This window comes from Cyanistes caeruleus, chromosome Z, assembly GCF_971803275.1.
Source record: "Cyanistes caeruleus chromosome Z, bCyaCae1.hap1.1, whole genome shotgun sequence".
Taxonomy (NCBI): Eukaryota; Metazoa; Chordata; class Aves; order Passeriformes; family Paridae; genus Cyanistes; species Cyanistes caeruleus.
The window spans coordinates 68,690,956-68,709,819 of record NC_141732.1 but is presented as its reverse complement, the minus strand read 5'-3'; the positions used below and the strand labels follow the sequence as shown (position 1 = coordinate 68,709,819).

The window sequence follows — 18,864 nt, the reverse complement described above, 5'->3', positions numbered from 1 at the left end:
TCACAATGAACACTTATAGAAATTTGGCATAGAGAAGTAGTTCATTTCAGCCAAACAACTGCTAACTCAGAGAAGCCATTTCAAAGATGGCAAGTAACATCATCTTTACCATTCTGCTACCCTTTTTCTATTGGACTTAAATGGTTACTGCAAGTATCATGTATAAGCAGTATGAAATTATGTTTTCCAACTGAAACAGAATTAAAAATTTTCGTTGTGCATTTAAGACAATTAAGCACATTTCTAGTTAACAAGCAAATAAATAAATAAACTTAAAACTGTATTTCCGAAATGTTGCAGGAGCAACCACCTGAGTGAATTTTCATATGTACCCAAACCCATCACAGTAAATAGCAGTTTAACTAAAATGAGATCAGAGAAGTCTAGTGATGAACAAAACCAGTAAATTTAGAAAAAAAAAAAATCACCCCTTTTAGGAAAATGTTCATAAAGACTATCACTCAGGTTAATTTTTTAATGAGCAACACTGATTCAAAGACTATTACTGTTCAGGTAGAATTCAGGTGAAGAGATTTCCTTAGCATATTTACTTACCAAAACTTATGCAGGCCACTGCTGACACCTAGAAAGCTTTCAAGTATGTGCTAGTAAAATTCAGTCACATAACTAAAAATGTAACCGTAAGTAATTTTTGCTGTTGTTCTTTGGGATTGGGTTCTGTGTTTTGTTTTGGGGTTTTTTTACTACTTTTTTTCATTTATGCATTTTTACCAGTGTTCCTCCTTTACCTCAGACACAAAGATTTGAGGAATACACTTTTCACTAATCATACTCTGAAGTTTTGCTTCCAAAATTTTCCATTATCACACCAGATGATAGGCAAATAAAAGAAAAATAATTCTGCAACATATACAAACATATACCAACATTACAGACTCTTAAACTAGAATATATGCATTTTTTTGTGACAGTTAAAAGCGCTCCAGTTAAAAATTTGACAAGTATCATCCAGCACTTGTGTAGCAGTGTTATATTACCTACCTTCTGTATCAGAAGTATTCACAGGAGCACTGATCAGTGTGAAAATTCCCCTTTGCTACTGTATAAGCGTCTGCCTGCCTGAATGCAGGTAAAACACCTCCAAAGAAAAGAAACTTCTTACTTTATCTGATCTTTTGTGTAGTTATCTAAGCCTCAAGACACATGTTCTTGTCTTAGATCAAGAAGGTAGTATTAAAAGTAGATGACTTGTGTAATTTACTGTTTTAAAAAAAAACTCTCAGAATGTGTTTCTACCAGTATAGAAGTCAAGAAAAACTTATCTGATTTTTCAATACATTTCCCCAAGTCAGTGATCATTTCAATATCAGTTCTTACGCTGTCCTGTAAAGCTCTTGAGCATTGCTCTTTTCTGCAGTGTCTGAGTTTATGTGGATATTAAGAGTAAAAAAACCTGCAATTTTAACTATGACTATTTCACTTCCTACCACTTTAAAGAAAAATAACTGTACCTGATGTTAAGCTTCTCTTCTATGTTATTAGGGTAAAACTCCTGAGATTGTTAGGTAACTGGTGAAGTACAGATGAAGGTCAACAGCCTGGGCAAGCAATGCATTTCTTTATGGACAGGAGATGGTTGACACAGCTTCCTTGTTTACTGTATTTATGATGTGGGGTGTGTTCCTTTACACAGCATCTACACTGGATAGACTTTAACAGTAAAAAATGCAGAAACTAAGCATCACTCTAATCTCTAAGTGGGATGCTGCGAAGCAACAAAAAAACTTGAATAATATTTATGACAAAGACTCATATATCAAGAAGGCAGCAGGAGATTTTGATACTTCAGCACTTGGGGAGGAAGGAAGAATGTTGAAGAAAGTTGTGAAAACAAAGCATTGCTTAAACATCTAAGAAGGTTTTTGGATCAGTATATTGACACCGATCCAAATCATAGAACAATCTCTTGTAACAGAAAGTACAAGATCTTAGAACAGTTGTTATACTCTCTGACCACAGCAGCAAGAACAAAGAACCCACACACAAAAACAAATTTAGAGGTGCTATACACAAACACTTTAAAGACAGATATAAGGGCAGATCTTCAAAGACATGGTAGTACCCAATTCCTAGAGAAATCTTAACAACAGATAAGCAAGCCATATGATTTTGAAGTGGTCTTTTGCTGAAATTTTTCCTTCATTAAAAATGTTGTTCCTGTTTTGAAGAAATGGAAAATGTAAATATTTTAAGCACACACCATCTTAGTAGTTCTAAGAAGTCTTAAGATTATAAAAGCAGTGCTTAGGAAGCAAAGCCAAAGGTACAGAAGTGTTATTAATCTAACTGGGACAATGCACTATACAATTCAAAAACAACAGTCAACTAAAGCACAAGTGCAAGCACAAGTGCAGAGAGGAAAGTTAAGTGTATGACTTAATTCTGAAGTGCATGTATTCAGTACTTTAACTCTCTTACTTTTAAAACCTATCAAAAGCTTACACATTGCCAAAAATGTTAGCAGGCCACCATCATTGACCACTTTCTCTTTGCTCCCCCTATATAATAAAAAACTTCAACATACAAAAATAATGCAGTATAACATTTCTTGGTCAGCAAAGTAAGAGGTCTCTCCAACTGTTTCTGCCTCCTTGCATACTTCATGCTTCAAGAGAAAGAATAAAAAATGTTACTAATGACCTTCTCACAACTATTACAGTTTCTGTTACAGATTCTCAAACAAGGGAGCAAAAAACACCTATTGCTCTATGTGACCTTCTCAAGCAGAACATACTGCTATAGCTACCCATGAAAATGATGGCATACTGCAAAGGGAGGGTGAAAGGTGCCCACACATTTTGATTATTTGGCTATTTTTAAAACACTCTTTCTATCATGTGGTGGAGCCCCACTTCTCCACATTTTCAAGCCAGGCCACATTTCCCAGGAGTATTACACAAAAAAAAAAAAAAACACAACACCTAAAGGCTTTCTGTAACAGTTGCCATTAGAGTGGAAGAACTGCCTCTGAGCCATCAAAAGTATGAACTAGCTGCCATTTCTACAGTGGTTTCCTTATTTATTGCCACACTGCAAGCAATCCAAAGGGGTTTTTTTCTCCTTCCCCCACTATCCGAGCTTTTGGTATCAGATGTGTGCTCTGTTCCTCCTGGTTTCTTTCATACTGATGAAGGAAGCTGGAAACAGTATGGTCATCAAATCTCAAGCTGATTTTGGAAACAAAATTCATCCAGCCTTCTTTAACTATCCCACAAATAACCCTTAAAAATGCCCGACATTTCTGTGGGCTGTAAACTGCAAATAGCATCCCAAGATGTTTGCCCTGCATGCAATGCATTACAATTTACCATGTGGGAACATGGAATCAAATACTACACACTTTAAAATTATTCAAGCACAGTAAGAAAGGTAACACCATTTAGACCTCATGAAGTTAAATGGAACTGCTTTATGTTTTATTATTGACAGGAGGAAATGAAGGCAAAAAAGGAAAAAGAGTATTTTCTCAGATAACACTATGTCAATTTTGCGATATAAGTCTCAGGGATTAAAAAAACCAACCAGTTTTCTCAGCTGCTGCTTTGTTCATGTATGTCCTGTGTTAGTCAAAAGACTCAACACCTACAAAATATAGTTGGCTGTACAAGGAAAGTTGATAAACCAAAGTAGAATCTTGTAATGCATGTTTTTAAATAATAAATGAAAGTACTAACGCTTGAGATAGGTATATTTCAGTTACTTAAAGAGTACACTATCAGCAAGTGAAGACTGTTACCCTCAAGGAGGAAATGCATACACACAGGCACATACAGGACTCTAGTCAACTTCAGTATGCAGCTGCCACCCCTGCACTGGTAAGAAAACTCTATCTGAAAACTTCCTAACAGCCAGTGCAACCTCTGAGCTATAGGATTCCAAGAAAATAGGGATCCCTTGAAGAAAGATGAGCCTGACTACAGCTAATGAACCATCAGACTACTCTCAACTAGCCAAGTTCCAAACTACTTAAGCTTTCAAGACCTAATGACAACAGCCAAAATTCCAGCAAAGGAAGACGAGTTGGTCACCCAGCAGTATAAGGTGATTCAGTTACAGAGGTGAGCAAAGAATCACAGAATGGCTTGGGTTGACAAGGACCTTTCAAGGTCACATAGTCCAATCTCCCTGCAAAAACTTAGGAGCAAGTAAGTGTGGGTTACATATGCCTTTAACAGCGCCCAGAGCTCTGGGAGGTATACACTTCTGTGATTCAGGTTCGAATGCCTGTGAAACAGTCAGAAACAAAGATAAGGTGCACAGTATTTGTGTTATGGTTATATATACAATGATGGCCAAAGTCAGTGGAAAAATTCCTACCAAATGCAGTAATCTGGTCAATACCTCCAATTGTTGTTTCTGGCCTTAGGAAGTTATGAGCTTGATTTCAGTAGTCTAATTAAACCAATCTCTCTCATCCTACTGCTAATTCCTTCCAGATGACTGCAGTGGGAGTTGTACCGGTGGTGAGTCTGTCTTTTTCCTTTTCTGTTCTATTCTGAACAGGTAATATAACACAAGGCCATAACATGAGTGCTCTAAATCAAAATTATTAATTGCAATTTTGTAAGCAACAGAATACAGTACATATGATCTTCAGTAGACAAAAGCAGTCAGTCTACCCTGTATCTGCACCATTTTTTCTTGCTATACCAACATTATATACAAAAACGTTTATCCTGGGGACAATTTTTCCAGAGCTGATCAACCTTTCAGGAAAGCGGTTTTCTTTAAAAAGATTGATTAGAATTCCCTTAGAAGATGGACAGGGCTGAGTGGCTCAGAAACAAAATAAATAGAAAAAACACTCAAAACCAAACAAACAAATAAACACACCTAAAAAAAACCAAACTAAAAACAACAAAAACCCCAACAAAAAAAAAAAAAAAACCACAAAAAAACCCCAAAGAACCACTGCCCCAAAAGAAGTAAAAACAAGCAACAGAAAAAGCAAACCACGTACTTACTTTACATCATCTTTAACCAGGCAAATAAGCATAAACAGAAAGCCCATATATACCTACACAAACACTCAACATGCAGCATCCACCATCATACAAGATCGCTTTCATAAACATAATGTATCTTTTTAAAAAAGGCAAAGCACCAAGAAGCTCTAAAAAATAAACCTAGTATAGCAGCAATGGTAAAAATTTGTAAAAATCTTGGTGTCTTCTGGGAAAATGAGCCACCCTATAACTACAGGACCAGAGAAAAGAGCAAACCAAACACATACAGAGCAATGTAGAGCACTCTGCAAGTAGCAAGACAGTCCTCAAGCCTTACTGTATGAAGAGCCAGGAAGAAGCAGAACCGAGAGCAGCACAAACTGGACTGCTCTCCCCACATCTATTATTTGTTTTGAAATTCTTAGTAACAGCACTGGCCTCTTGCATGGGAAGTATAGTCACTATACAGTCTACAGGTATGGACGAGTAAAGGCCTAACCTGTATGCTAAGTCATGGCATTACTAACAGGAACCTGTTCAAAATAAGGCAGTACCAATATAATTTATTGTGTTTGTAACAAAGAGGCCCCTGTAAATAGAAGCATATGGCTGAGGCTCTGTTTATGGTGATTCTCTACTTTGCACAAATCAGATATTTCACATTAATCAACACAAAGTTCAGTTGTACCGGGAAACAAAAACCATTAGAACATTCTTTTAAGCTAATGCAAACGTGAGTCCTGTGGAAAGCTATGTGATCTGCACAACACAGTGAATCAAAACACACCAAATTAGGGTGACAAAATATTTAAAATAATTGCTTACATAACTATTGTAACAGCTGGAAAAACAAATACTCATTGTGTTCACCATGGAAATCAAGTTATCATCTAGCTTAGTTAATGTCTTGCTGAGACTTTTAAGCTTCTTACTTTTGTTTCCTCTTTAAAATGCAGCTAATATCTACCACGCATATATGGTGCTATATGTTACTGATCAGTCAGCTGTAGTTTTTCTAACAAAAAATCCGAAACCGTTGGGTTTTCGACATCTGTATTTAAAGCAGCTTATTCAATTTTCCCAGTGATTGTTCTTCTGTTACCAGAAGATATATTGCCACAGTGCAAAGTACCTTTTCTCATGCATAAAAAATGAAAACATGTATTAAAAATGTGGTTTGCATCTTACTCAAGAGCCTCTTTTACAACATGATACATGTGTAATAGTTGCTCTGCTACTACTATGGGTCTCTTGGAATCAGCAGGCTGCTGAAAACACCTCATGGAAAAAAATCAATATCACAACGATAGTCACCTATCAAATTCTGATTAGAAGATTTCAAACAGACCACATCTCAGAATTACCACTGCAGCATTTAAATTTTGTGAATTGTTCTTTCACCTCAAAACACTTCAGTATGCTATAGAACATAAAAAAAAGTATTTAACCCATTCACTAAAATTCTAATTCTGCAGATTTCATAAAGAGGTAACATTGCTTACAGTAATAACTTTTTCATGTGCTTAAACTGTGAAGACCTTCTTTCCACATTTTGCTGATGAAAGTTTCATTTGTTTTCATTTTTGAAGACAGCATTTCTACAAAGCAATCATGTCCATTGGGAGATAGAATGAGAAGAGTCTGTTTCTTTAAACTGAGGAAAACCCAGCAACTTTCCCAGTTATTGAAACATACTTGTAAATATGATACGTATACACAGAGATAACTTGTAGCCCATGATAAAACTGCACAACAAAGTAATTCTAAACACAGCTAACTTTGTGGGAAAAGAGAATTAGAGAAAGTATGATGCAGTATCAACAACTCCAAGCTGAAAACACTACATTTTTACTTCCTTCTGTTTCACAGCCACTTTTATCTCATTGATTCTGTCATTTCCCTGCCTACTTCCCCATAAAATACATCTATTCAGCTTAATAGCCATCCTGGATCTCCTGAAGCAGAACAGTTACACACCAACATCAACTTCATTCTATCCCCAGACCAGTATCCTCTGTCCCACGAAATATCACTACTTCTGGAGCAGTAACATTCCAGTTTGCTTTTTGAATTTTACCCGTCTCTTTGGGAGGGCCTAACCCTTGTCTCCGTACCCAGCGAGGCAAGATCACATCCCTATACATGTGGGTAGGGACAGAGTACCTGTTATTCTGAGACAAAACTTCTTAGCGTGTAGCAGCGTTGCTTCCTTCCTCTTAATCTACCCCCCACCCCCCCCGGCACACACACGTTTGAGAGCAGGGGAGGATGTTTGGAGCAATTTAATAAGCAAAAGGGAGATGAGTGGCTGCTGGTCTTGGAGCAAGAAGCTCAGGGCAAACGGGGTGGCCAGCCGGCCTAGGGCAGGCAGGGATACACGAAAAAGAGATGGAAACAGGAGCAGTGGCCGCTGCCGAGGTGCTGCTCGGAGGCGCACGGTACGATCGGCCGGACGGTCAGGCACTGTGAACAACCCTGCCTGCGAGCAACACGGGTTTCAAGGGCAGCCCCAGCCGCGGCCGAGCAGCCTCAGCACGCACGCCAGGGAGGAAGGCGCCCCACGGCCCGGCCGCAGCCCCGGCGCGGCCCCATGGTATCCGAGGAGCGGCTCCCACCCGCGGGCGGCTCCGCTCAGCCCCCGGCGGCGGCCTCGGCCCCCGCGCCCGCCCCACGGCAGCACCAGGCCGCTCCGCTCCGCCGCGCCCCCCGCCTGCCTCGGGCGCAGCGAGGCTCGGACGCCCCCACCACACACACCCCGCCCGTACCTCGGCTAAGATCGAGGGACACGTTCTCCTCGCCGCTGTCGTTCCGACCTGCGGGGACGGGGGGAGAGAAGCACGTTAGACGGGCGGGGAGGAAGAAGCCAGGGACAGGGAGGAGAAAGGGAGGAGAGGAGCGGGGGGCGCCGGCGGGCAGCGTGGCGGTGCAGGCGCCGGCGGGGCTGCCCGCGGGACGCTCCTCACCTCGGATGCGGAGGTGCCTCAGCGAGCGGGCGCGGAGCGTCGCCGCCATGTTTGCGGCCCCGCAGCCACAACACCGGAAACCTCGCCCGCTCTCGCGAGGGGAGGCGCGTGGAACCGCCGACGCGGAGGGCGCCACCCCCGGCACCTCCCCCTCAGCGCGGGCGCGGGGCGGGCGCGGGAGCGGCCTGACAACAGAAATTACTCTTTTATTCCTTTTGTTTGTTTTTGTTTGTTTGTTTGTTTCGTTCTTTCTGGCTTTGCCCGCCCGATTTCTCGCCCTTGTGATGAGGCGGTAATTCACGTGGGTGCGGCGTGACCGTGGGCTTTGTACGCCGGATGTTTTCTGCTTCTTAAAGCGTGAAGTAATTAAAAACAGGAAAAAAGGAATAGCCTTTCTTCTCTTGTTTGGTTTGTGCTCAGCGGGTCTCTCTGTAGGCTCAAATGTTGATCTACTTAATGATTTTCACACTGCTTTTACATTTGTGAAACTTAGTTAATAAAATATATGCATATTTAAATGCATATTTAAAATGCGTGTTAAAAAACGAACAAACCCAAAACCCCAAGCAACCAACCAAAAAAACCTGAATAAACCCCACCGAAAAAAAACAAACCCAGTGTGGTAATGAGGTTCCACTGCAAGAAACCATGCACTGACATACTGGCTCCTCTTTAGGGAGAAGTTTAAATTTGCTGATAGCACCCCACATCACCCCACACCCCACCCTGATGCTATGGACAGACATAGACAAGGCAAATCCTTGCTCTCTGACATCCCAAATTCCCTAAACCAAATCCAGAAAATAATAAAGTTGATGTGTGGAAGTAGCCAGCCCTATAAAAACATCTTCACAAGCTTAGATAACTGTTTACCTGTCTTCTAGTCAGTCATTTTCCACCCTGAATTTTCCCTCTTTAAGTCTTTCAAATCAGATCCAGAATTACTTGTAAAATTCCGGGGGGTTTAAGTGTTGATGAACATTATGTTTCATCTCAAAATTTTTGCACTTACTGGTGCAGTTCTAAAACATTAATACTTAATTTGTTAAGACAGTCGAAAAACTTTTTGTCATATCAGTTAATGCCAGACGTAGAAGAGTCTTGTTATAATTATATCAAATATACTTAATAAGATACAATTTTCAAAAACTTCTGGATTATGATTTTTGCTTGTTAAATATGAATCTGATGTTTTGGAGGAACCAAAGGTTCTGAAAATTAAAGGCTCTAAACAATAAAATTTCATCTGTCCCTAACACAGGAACAGGTCAAACTTCCTTGAGCAGTTTCATCAGTGTGCCTCAGGGCTGTCCTTCAGGTTTTCATGTCCACGGAGCCCTTTACCCCTGAAAATGCCAAATTAACTGCTGGTGCTGGTAGTAATGCTGCATCCTATTTACTACAAATTCTGTTGTTGTCTAATTATTTTCACATATCTTGACTCACCACTAAACATTGGCCCAGCAAGATTGGATTTGAACTTGTAATCTCTATGTAAAATGCTTTTGGACGCTCGCGGTGAATGCTACTGCCATTCAGCACTTGCTTCTTCCCTAAGAGACATGAAGTCTGGGATACATGAAGTATTTCAAGAGAACCCAAACATGTATTTCAACAAGGAGAATAAGAAAAGAATAATGTTTAAATTCCAGAGTACTCTTTACCAGCTTCTTTCCTGCTGATGTCCTTTAAGAATTATAATATTACATTTATCTTTGTGAGGCTTCAGTTTCCTGTGTCTTTTTCACCCTAATTATATTTGGATTCTGCAGACAAAATTGAGGTTGTCTCTGATAATGACACATAAAAGAATGTTGTAATGTCAGTTGCATGTGCTAATCCACAGGGCTGTGTTAAAAGAATTTTGAGGTATAATTAATATTTGCCACAACGGGGAAAAAAAAAAAAAAGAAACGGAATATTAGATTTTTAATTTTTCATTATGGTGAAATGGAAAAGTGAGAATGCATTAACCTTAACTGCCACTTAGATCCCCACAAAACAAATAAACAAACTAAAAACAAACAAACAAACTAACTAAAAACCCCAACCAAACAAAATAACCAACAGCTGCAAAGAGAGTCAGGGCCTTAAAATGTTGTGGTCATCACTGGCATGAGGAATTCTCACCCTAGGAGAGTAGAGGACATTTTTGCATCTGTTTTTGGAACTTTTCCTATGTTCTAGTCTTCACTAAAATGTGGGGAAAGAATCACAAAAGTTTATTTAAAAAATACAAAGATTCCTTACCTGTCAAATTTTCTACACACTTTCATCAACCACAATTGATCCTGAATATGCAGAAGGGGAGAAATATGGAGGAGAAAAAAAATCTCTTTCTCCTATTTGGAGGGGGAAAATTAATACCAAAGAGAAAATTAACTTCTTGGCTTGGGTGTTATGCCAGTTAATGGCAGCCTCTTCTATTTATTTTTTTTTGTTTTTCAGTGTCTAAAACACAACACATCAAATCACTTTAAATCAAATCAAAAAAAGATTTGTTACTGGCCAAATGGGGCATCAGAATGCTTTAGTTTAATTTTTCCTTTATAATTCTATGTGAAAGTATGTAGTTTTATTCGCTATGTAGTTTTCTAAATCTCCAAAAGGAGACACAAGGACACACTGTGAAAGCAGAATTTCCTGTGAGCTGCTGGTGTATTTCCTTTCCCCACTGCAAAGAATGACTTATGAGACCATAGCAACCCTCTAGTGTCACCTGGAGGTTTGCAGAAGCAGGTTGGTCTTGAAACCAGTGTAAAACCATTTCTACACGTTCAAGGACTGGAAAGGGGATTCTAAAAGTTGAGTAAGATTTCTGTGCATGCGTGCAAAAGACTTCTAAAGGAACTGCTTTGTCCCTTCCTTTTCCAATCACAGAATTGTTGGTTTGGCCCCTTCATATTTGGGACAGCCTTTTCTACTCTACTGAGCAGAGATATGCCATATGGTGTAGAAGATACTACTTTGTGAATTATAAATCTTCAAGAATTAAAATCCAAAATAAAGACCAAAAAGGAAAGCTATTTACTTGTTTGAGGTCAAATAAAGCAAGCCAGTGGCAGAGCCTTAACTGTCTTGAATCATTTAAACTCCATGGAAATTAATATAGATGTGCAATGTACACCAACTGCAGCTTGTCCATCATATAAATGTAGAAGAAGAAAAAACTTAAACTTGAATCAAGCTATGCAGACAAGAAGTTAACTTACTGAATCAGCTACTGTGATTTGTAGCTGAAAAGCATTTTATCTTATGTAAATGTACTTGTAATACTCTTCCTTAATTTGCAATATCATAAAATTGGCTATAAATACATGATAAATACTGAATGACAATTGGACAAACAGGAATAGAAGAAAATCTAGTGAATGGGATTGAAAGGTTAAAATAATCATCTCTTTGCTATTTCTATACTCTCAGAAAGAGTTTTTGTAATCACTATTTGTTTAGTCTTATTCTTGACATGAAGTCGATCAAACTGCGTAGAACATGATAAAAAGGGCGCTCTGTTCTCTGCAGCTAAGAGATACTGTCAATGGAGGTATAAAAAATGAAAGGTATAAAAAAAAATCACTGAATGAAGTATCTCAGAAGTTTATCAGATATTGGTTTGTCCATATAATATTGCAAAAATCTTTTGACCTGATTTTTCCTATGCAAAAAAAAAAAAAAAAGCCATAATCTCAGGATTTAAAAATGTCTGTCAGAGCAGCATCTCAGAATCAGGTCAAGAAAGACACTGAGGCACTTAAGTGAGTCTAGAGAAGGGCAGTGGAGCTAGGGAAGGGTCTGGAGTGCTATGAGGAATGGCTGAGGGAGCTGGGGATGTTAACTTGATGAAAAGGAGGCTTGGGAGAGACCTTATCATTTTCTACAGCTGCCTGACAGGGGTTGTATCTAGCAAGATGGGGGTCAATCTCTTCTCCCAAGAAATACAACAACAGCAAATGGCCTCAAGTTTCGGCAGGGGAGGTTTAGACTGGGTAACAGGAAAGATTTATTCACTGAAAAGTTGGTCAAGCATTGGAACAAGCTGCCCAAGAGAAGTGGTGGGATCAATATTCCTGGAGGTGTTTAAGTGCTGTATAGACGTGGTGTTTAGGAACACGTAGCGGTGGACTTGGCAGTGCTGGACTCCATGATCTTAGATGTCTTTTCCAAACTAAACAATTCTGTCAAAGAAATGGGTCCTGGTAGATTCTTGGTTTAGAGGTTCCACTATTTCAGTCAAATCAAATCCAGCTCATCCACACATTTTTAGCCTGGGCAAATGTATAGTATCAAATCAAATTATTGGTAGCTCTGAACAACCAGTAATCTTCCTGAAGCAACACACAGGTCCTAGAGCAGACCTGCACAATGCCTGACCCATGGACAGCCATGCACTGAAATTCTCAGACCTCACTGTGCTTCACAGTTGGCATAAAGTGGTACAAGCCTGAATGTCACATTTCCATCCAGATACAGAGCAGTGTGTGGGAGGATGAAGCTGCATCTCTGGGCCTATGTGCCTGTTGTGCGGCAGAAGGACCTGCTAGGGAGAGGGTTGTGCTTCAAGATTGAAAAGGCATCCTCTTCAGAGGATGTGAGGAATGGAAGAGTGGGAAAAAGGTGACCCCCATTACCTGCAACTTAATCTACATAAATCAAAGTCCTTTAATGTGCCTTTTTTGAGATTTGGTTCTGTGTCCCTATAATTACAGCAACAAGCAGAAATAGGAAGGGTCCTTCCTCCTGCATGCAAATTCATCTGACTTCCGGGAACAGAGTCTTTTTGCTGTGGGTGCTACCAGAGGATCTGAGAAAAAAATCAGTGTGGCTGGACCTGGGTGGGAAACCTAGCAGAATCTGAGATACTGGGAAGAACAGAGGTCTTGAAACATAATTGCAAGATGAAAGGGGAGATACTGGATTTTACATGCATCTGCTCCCTTGGGGAATCTATCTGGCTCATGGGGTCACCTGCGGAGGGAAGTGGTGACATGGATATCCTGAAAATATGAGCTGGGAGTTCTTTGGACAGCCTTGCACTGGTCTTGAGCCAAAACTGTCTGATTTAGGCAATGTGACAGCAAAGGCCATCAAGGTCCAGTAGCCAGGGATATTCCCTGGCAGAGTTTTAAATGACTAGTATGGATGCTGCTAGGGGCTGCATCTGGTTATAGGAAGGTATAAATTGCCAAACTGCCCAGACTGGCACAGTGCAGAAAGTTAGTCAAGCAAGGAAGACCTTATTGGGTCTTCCCAATAAGGAACCAGATAACTTACTGGGTTTAAGTGGATGCTGAATATTTTTTTGCTGAACTTTTGATCCATATGTTAGATTATTTGATTTGGTTATTTTGGTCATATGATTGCCAAAGAGCTTGGGAAAAAAAGAATAGGTATTTTGCAGTTGCTGCTACTGGGCTTGCTTTTTGGGCTGTGAATGCTCTTCTGACTTACATGCTATATTCCTTAGAATAGTATATTCCTGTGCTAACCTTTTCAAATACAATTAACTAGGTGTATTTCTACATATATTGTTATGGAAAATGAGATCTACAGGCACTATTTTAAGTATCAGTAAGATGGTTGGCAAAAGTAGTGTGATTTGCTAAAAACAGCTCCCCAATACCTAGAAAAAATTTTTGTTCAGTAAATTTATCTTTTTTTCCTGCAATTGCTCTGATTTTGGAAACCATCATAATCTAAGTTAATTCACAAAAATAGTACCCTTAAATAAAGAAATAAAAGGAATTAATAAAAATCAGAATTGATTGCAGTTCTTTGTAGTGTTAGTATTTCTTCAGTACTCCATAATGGAAGAATTTTTTTAAAAATGAACATACAGTGCATAGCAGAAAATTAAGCAAGAGCAGCACTAAGTATTGTACTAAAGCAATAACAATCAGTGGCAAAATAACAGAATGTCAAGTGCTGCAACAAGTCTTCCTGATTAACTGGGCAGGTTGCTAACTAGGTTGTTAATTAGTACAGCCTTATACTTAGGCACCTGTTCATGTAAGATTTTTCCCAGCATTCCACACTGTATAATCCTATTGAAGCTGTGAAAAGCAGCAGGTGTTTAGTTTGTGTATGGTTGGCATAATAATTACACCTGAGTAAAAAAACTTTAACAAAACACAGCTGCTGTTTCTGTCCAAATAAACTCCAGTAATAGTGCTGAAGCTCTATGTAAGGATGATTTATCATCTACTGATACAAAATCTATATGGAAGCAGAAACTATTTTTTGTAACTCATAGTCTTTTCTTAAAAACTGAAGAAGCCCATTAATATCTTCTTTGGGCACTGGCTGACAAACACTGGCTAACATTTTATAGCAATGCTATTATGCATCATGGTATCCATACCGAAATATTCGGATATTGGAGACTCAGCAGCCAGTGATGGCGATTAGAACATGCTTCAGTCTCTTACATGGCCAGTAGCATGTAGCTTACTATGAATATAGAAGCAGAAAAAAGGGATGGGATATAAAAGATGTTTTTATTTTAAGTTTAGACTGGCAGTTGTAAGATTGAGTTATATATAACATCCCAACTTGAGTACTAAAGAAAAACTCCCCCAAATACTATGTGCAGAGGAAAAGATGTTTGACCTGATTTTAAATGCTGTGGGATAAACAGCCTAGAACTCAAAATACAAGAATTATAAGTCTTCTCAGTGCCTGTTGAGTCATTAAACCTCTGCAGGTGTCCCCCACAGAGTTAGGAATCTTGAGCCAAAAAAAAAAAAAGGCCATTTTAACAGAGCAGCTTTTAAAAATGGTGTAAAAATGAAAGTGCTAGGGGCAGGAATGCAGAAGTAGGGGAACAGTTTAAAAGGATGAAAAGAGAAAGGAACAAGGAAGCAGAAAAGCAAAGAGCAGAATGCCGTGGTCAGACGGTCAAGGAAAAGAGGAATAATTATGGGGAACAGGAAGTAATTGAGTCACAAAAGTACAGAGAACATCTCAGGCAGTGAAAGGAGGTAATGACAACAAAATATAGAATTTCTTTGGGTCAATACAGAAGAAGAAACTGGGCTTACCTGTGTTAGCTGGAAGGTGTGTGGCAGCATTGTCCAAGGCAGGAGAACATGGAAGAAGCTGAGACGCAGGAGAAGGGACAGGAGCTTGGCAGTGTGTCCCTTCTGTCAGCAGCAAAAATGGATGAGAGCCCCGTATTGTGTGTCTGTGTTTTGTGTACATTTTTCACCTGAAGCACACCCACACATAAATGAAGGATCAGGCAGCTTTTCCTGTTAAGAACTTGAAAATCAGGAATTAGGCCAAAGAAAAAAAGTTTTAAAAAAGCAGGGAAAAAAGCCATGCTAATTTTTCCTTTCTTTGTCTGTCTCATGATGCCTGAGCAGTAGGATTTAGTGATATTACTGAAGTAATGCAAATCGTATAATATTTCTTAAAACCCTTGGTATCCACCTAATTCGCATTTCATTCATGTTTGTGTTGATATTTTGCATACTTACTTTCTTACTAGTGGTGAATATTTTAAATTCAAGTGGTATTTATGTTTTTGTGTAGTAAGAGAAAAGGCACACTGTTTCCCATATTCTTTGTAGCAAGGTCCGCAATATAAAAAGCCTCCAGCAGGAAACTTTATACATTTATTAACATCTTAATCTTCTCTCTCAAAATGCTGTCAAAAGAGGGAAATAAAAGTGATTTACTAAATTCTATGTATGTTCAGGAGTCATCTATCTAGAATGAAACACGGAGAAGGAAAATTGTGAGATCATTGTATTTTGCTGCACCCAGGGGACCAGCGGCTACCACACTGCTGCTTAGCACAAGGTTAGAACATGGTGGTGTTCTGCAGTACCATGGCTAATCAGAGTGGCACTGAAATGATTCCCAAGTGGCTGGGGTTCTGGAAATTGCTCAAGGTGACCCTTCATCTGCACTACCTCCTTATTTCTTAGCCAGGCAAAGCAATCAAGTTGGAGGGCTTGTAGGGTTATGCTACTATCCTGAGTGAATTGCTTCTGATAGATAGGTTGGGTCTTTCAGAACTGGTTTAGATGTCTCAGCCTTAGATATATCCAGACCATATACACATAAAGGTTTAATTCTGGTGAGAGCCATAGACATCATATAACCGTAAAACCACACCAACAAACTGCCTGTCAACATGGGAGCTGCAAGACAGAAAATTATATAAAGTGTAATAGTGTGGACCACTAAATTCTACTATTAGTCCTCACTTTTTATTAAGTTTCACAATATAGTCTAACCTATTATTTACGTTAAATTTTAATCACTATTCCCATATACTTAACTTTTTATTACTGTTCATAGATAGTTCAAATCTGATTTCCTTTTATGACAATGTAACCCATCTTGTTGATCAAGAGAATCCAGTTGATATAATCTTTTTGGATTTCAGCAAAGCTTTTGATGCTGTCTCTCACAGGATCCTTCTGGACAAAATGTCCAGCCCACAGTTGGACAAACACTTTCTGTGATGTGTGAGCAACAGGCTCATGGGTGGGACACAAAGGGTTACAGTGACTGGGGTGACACCAAACTGGTGGCCTGTCACTGGTGGGTTCCACAGGGCTCCATCCTCAGCCCTGTGCTGCTCAGCCTCTTCAGAAATGATGTGGACAGAGGACTGGATGGATACTGAGCAATTTCACAGATGTTACAAAACTGTAAGGAGCTGTTAGCTCCCTCTAAATCAGAGAGGATTCTGTACTTGGGAATAGGCAACCCTGGGTGTATGGACAAGCTGGGGAATGAGGCACTGGAAAGCAGCACTGCAGAAAGGGGTCCTGGTCAATGGCAAGTTGAACATGAGCCAGCAGTGCCCTGGCAGCCAGGAGGGCCAGCCCTGTCCTGGGGGCATCAGGGACAGCATCACCAGCCAGGCAAGGGAGGGGATTGTCCTGCTCTGCTCTGGGCTGGGGCAGCCTCACCTCAAGTGCTGGGGGCAGTTTTGGGTGTCACAATCAAAAAGAGATTTTAAACTATTAGAGAGTGTCCAAAGGAGGGCCATGAGGGTGGCCCCAAGTGTCTGGAGAGGAAGCCCTGTGAGGAATGGCTGAGGGCACTTGGTCTGTTCAGCCAGGACAAGAGGAGACTGAAGGGAAACCTCATTGGAGTTACAGCTTCCTTGTGACGGGAAGCAAAGGGGCAGACCCTGATCTCTTCTCTGTGGTGACAGTGACAGAACCTGATGAAGTGGCCTGAAGATGAATCAAGAAAGATTTAAATGTTAGGAAAAGCTTCTTCACACGGAGGTTGTTTGAGCACTGGAACAAGCTCCCCAGGGAAGTGGTCACATAGCCAAGCCTGCCAGAACTCAAGAGACATTTGGAGATTCTGTGATTCTATTTACAGTATAAATTTTGCCTGCTAAAACTATTTAAACACAAGATGTTGTCTCTCTTATCTTTGTATTTAACCATAAGCAGAGGCAAAGAAGAGGAAGATAAAATAGTGAGAGTCCTAATATAGGAAAGTACAAACAAAAAAAAAATTAATTTAGCTTCAGTGATTTGGTTTTGTATCCAGGATTAATGGATATGTGCCACAAATTGTTCTCTGTTTGTGCCTTCCTTTCATATATTAAAATGGGGATAAAATGTTTTCCTCTCTCACAAGATAAATCCATTCCTATTCAAGGAAATGTGAGATATCATTGTGATGAATGCCATGAGAAACTAATAATTCTGGGTGCAGCATAAGCTTGGAAAGATTTGCACTAAATGAAGGAGTGGCCAGAAACTGAATGAGCAGGGCTGAACAACTGCCCTTTCTATTAGTTCTCATCCAGCCCATGGACTAAATGAGGCGGGGATCCTGTGGAAAAAAATACTGAGCCATCATGTAATTATAGACTGCGCACACAGTAAATGATGAATCCACACGAGGAGTCAGAACAGAGGCTGTGCAAATACAAGCACATCTATCAACTCTCCTACCATTTGAGTTGTTTTCACTACATGCAAAAGCTTCTCTATGCAGGATGGTCTGGGGCTGCTGTACAGAAATCATAAAGGTACACTTTTATGGATCCAATTTTGAGTTTTCACAGACTTTGCCTTAATATATACATTAAGTATACTCACACACAACAGATGCACACATCCCTGTGCACACATGTGCTTACAACAGTGTCTGCTGCAGAGTAATGTAGTGGTAAGGGGTGTTATAATTCACACAGAGAATCTACATTCCACCCCTGAGTTTCCTTGCTCTTAGTAAAGTACTGAGCTTTACCACTGAGAATGGATTATGCAAAGAGATCACACATAGAAGAAATTTTGTTACGACTTTGGGAGGGGTAGCCAGGGGATCTGCAATTATGTGGATCGAGAATATAAACCTCTTACACAGGAATGTGCAGGAGATCAACTGCATTCCTTCAGTCCAGAGCCTGTGGTAACAGCAGAGAAATGTTATAAAGCTACTGAATTAGAGAAGTCTTTTTTGCCCTCCCAGTTTTGGTTTTGCTTAGCCTGTTTACTGGGACAACTCAGAGGTACAACACAGATAGAAACCAGCTCTGTTTACCATAACTAGGATATTCATGCTGAAACCTAATTTTATGTCAATATTTTGATGTTTTCACTGCTGACTGTTTCAGCAGGCACAGCCAAATACTGCAGGATTATAGACTGAATTCAGAGGTGGAAAAATATCAAAAGCTTTCCTTTTCTTTCTTTATGTCTTTTAAAAGATACTAGAATAAATTACAGGTGAGAAACTCTTAGAATATAGACTGCCTAAGTATAGATTTTCCTGTCTGGAAGATTTTCTGCTTACATTTCACTTTCTGGGTAGCAAATACTAACAAATGCCAAGTTACATTTGTGCAGCCTTTGCAACAATAATAAAGTTGACTTTCACTCTGTTATCTGCTCAGTGGTAATTTTTAGAAGTTACTGTTCAGCTGCTGTTCTATTTTGACAAATGTACCCACA

The 18,864-nt window shown here is 39.8% G+C and overlaps 1 protein-coding gene across 1 annotated transcript in view; it reads right to left on the bottom strand.

Moving 5' to 3' along the window:
- The window catches only part of RICTOR (RPTOR independent companion of MTOR complex 2), a 77,045-nt gene extending 68,774 nt beyond the window's left edge, over positions 1-8,271 (bottom strand). Inside the window, exons 1-2 of the mRNA XM_086869296.1 lie at positions 7,931-8,271; positions 7,733-7,780 (exon numbers count right to left, since the gene is read on the bottom strand). Of these exons, the coding sequence (XP_086725422.1) occupies positions 7,733-7,780; positions 7,931-7,979 (97 nt within the window). The 5' untranslated portion in view covers positions 7,980-8,271. The remainder of the gene's footprint in view (positions 1-7,732; positions 7,781-7,930) is intronic.
- Between the last annotated feature and the right edge of the window lie 10,593 nt (positions 8,272-18,864).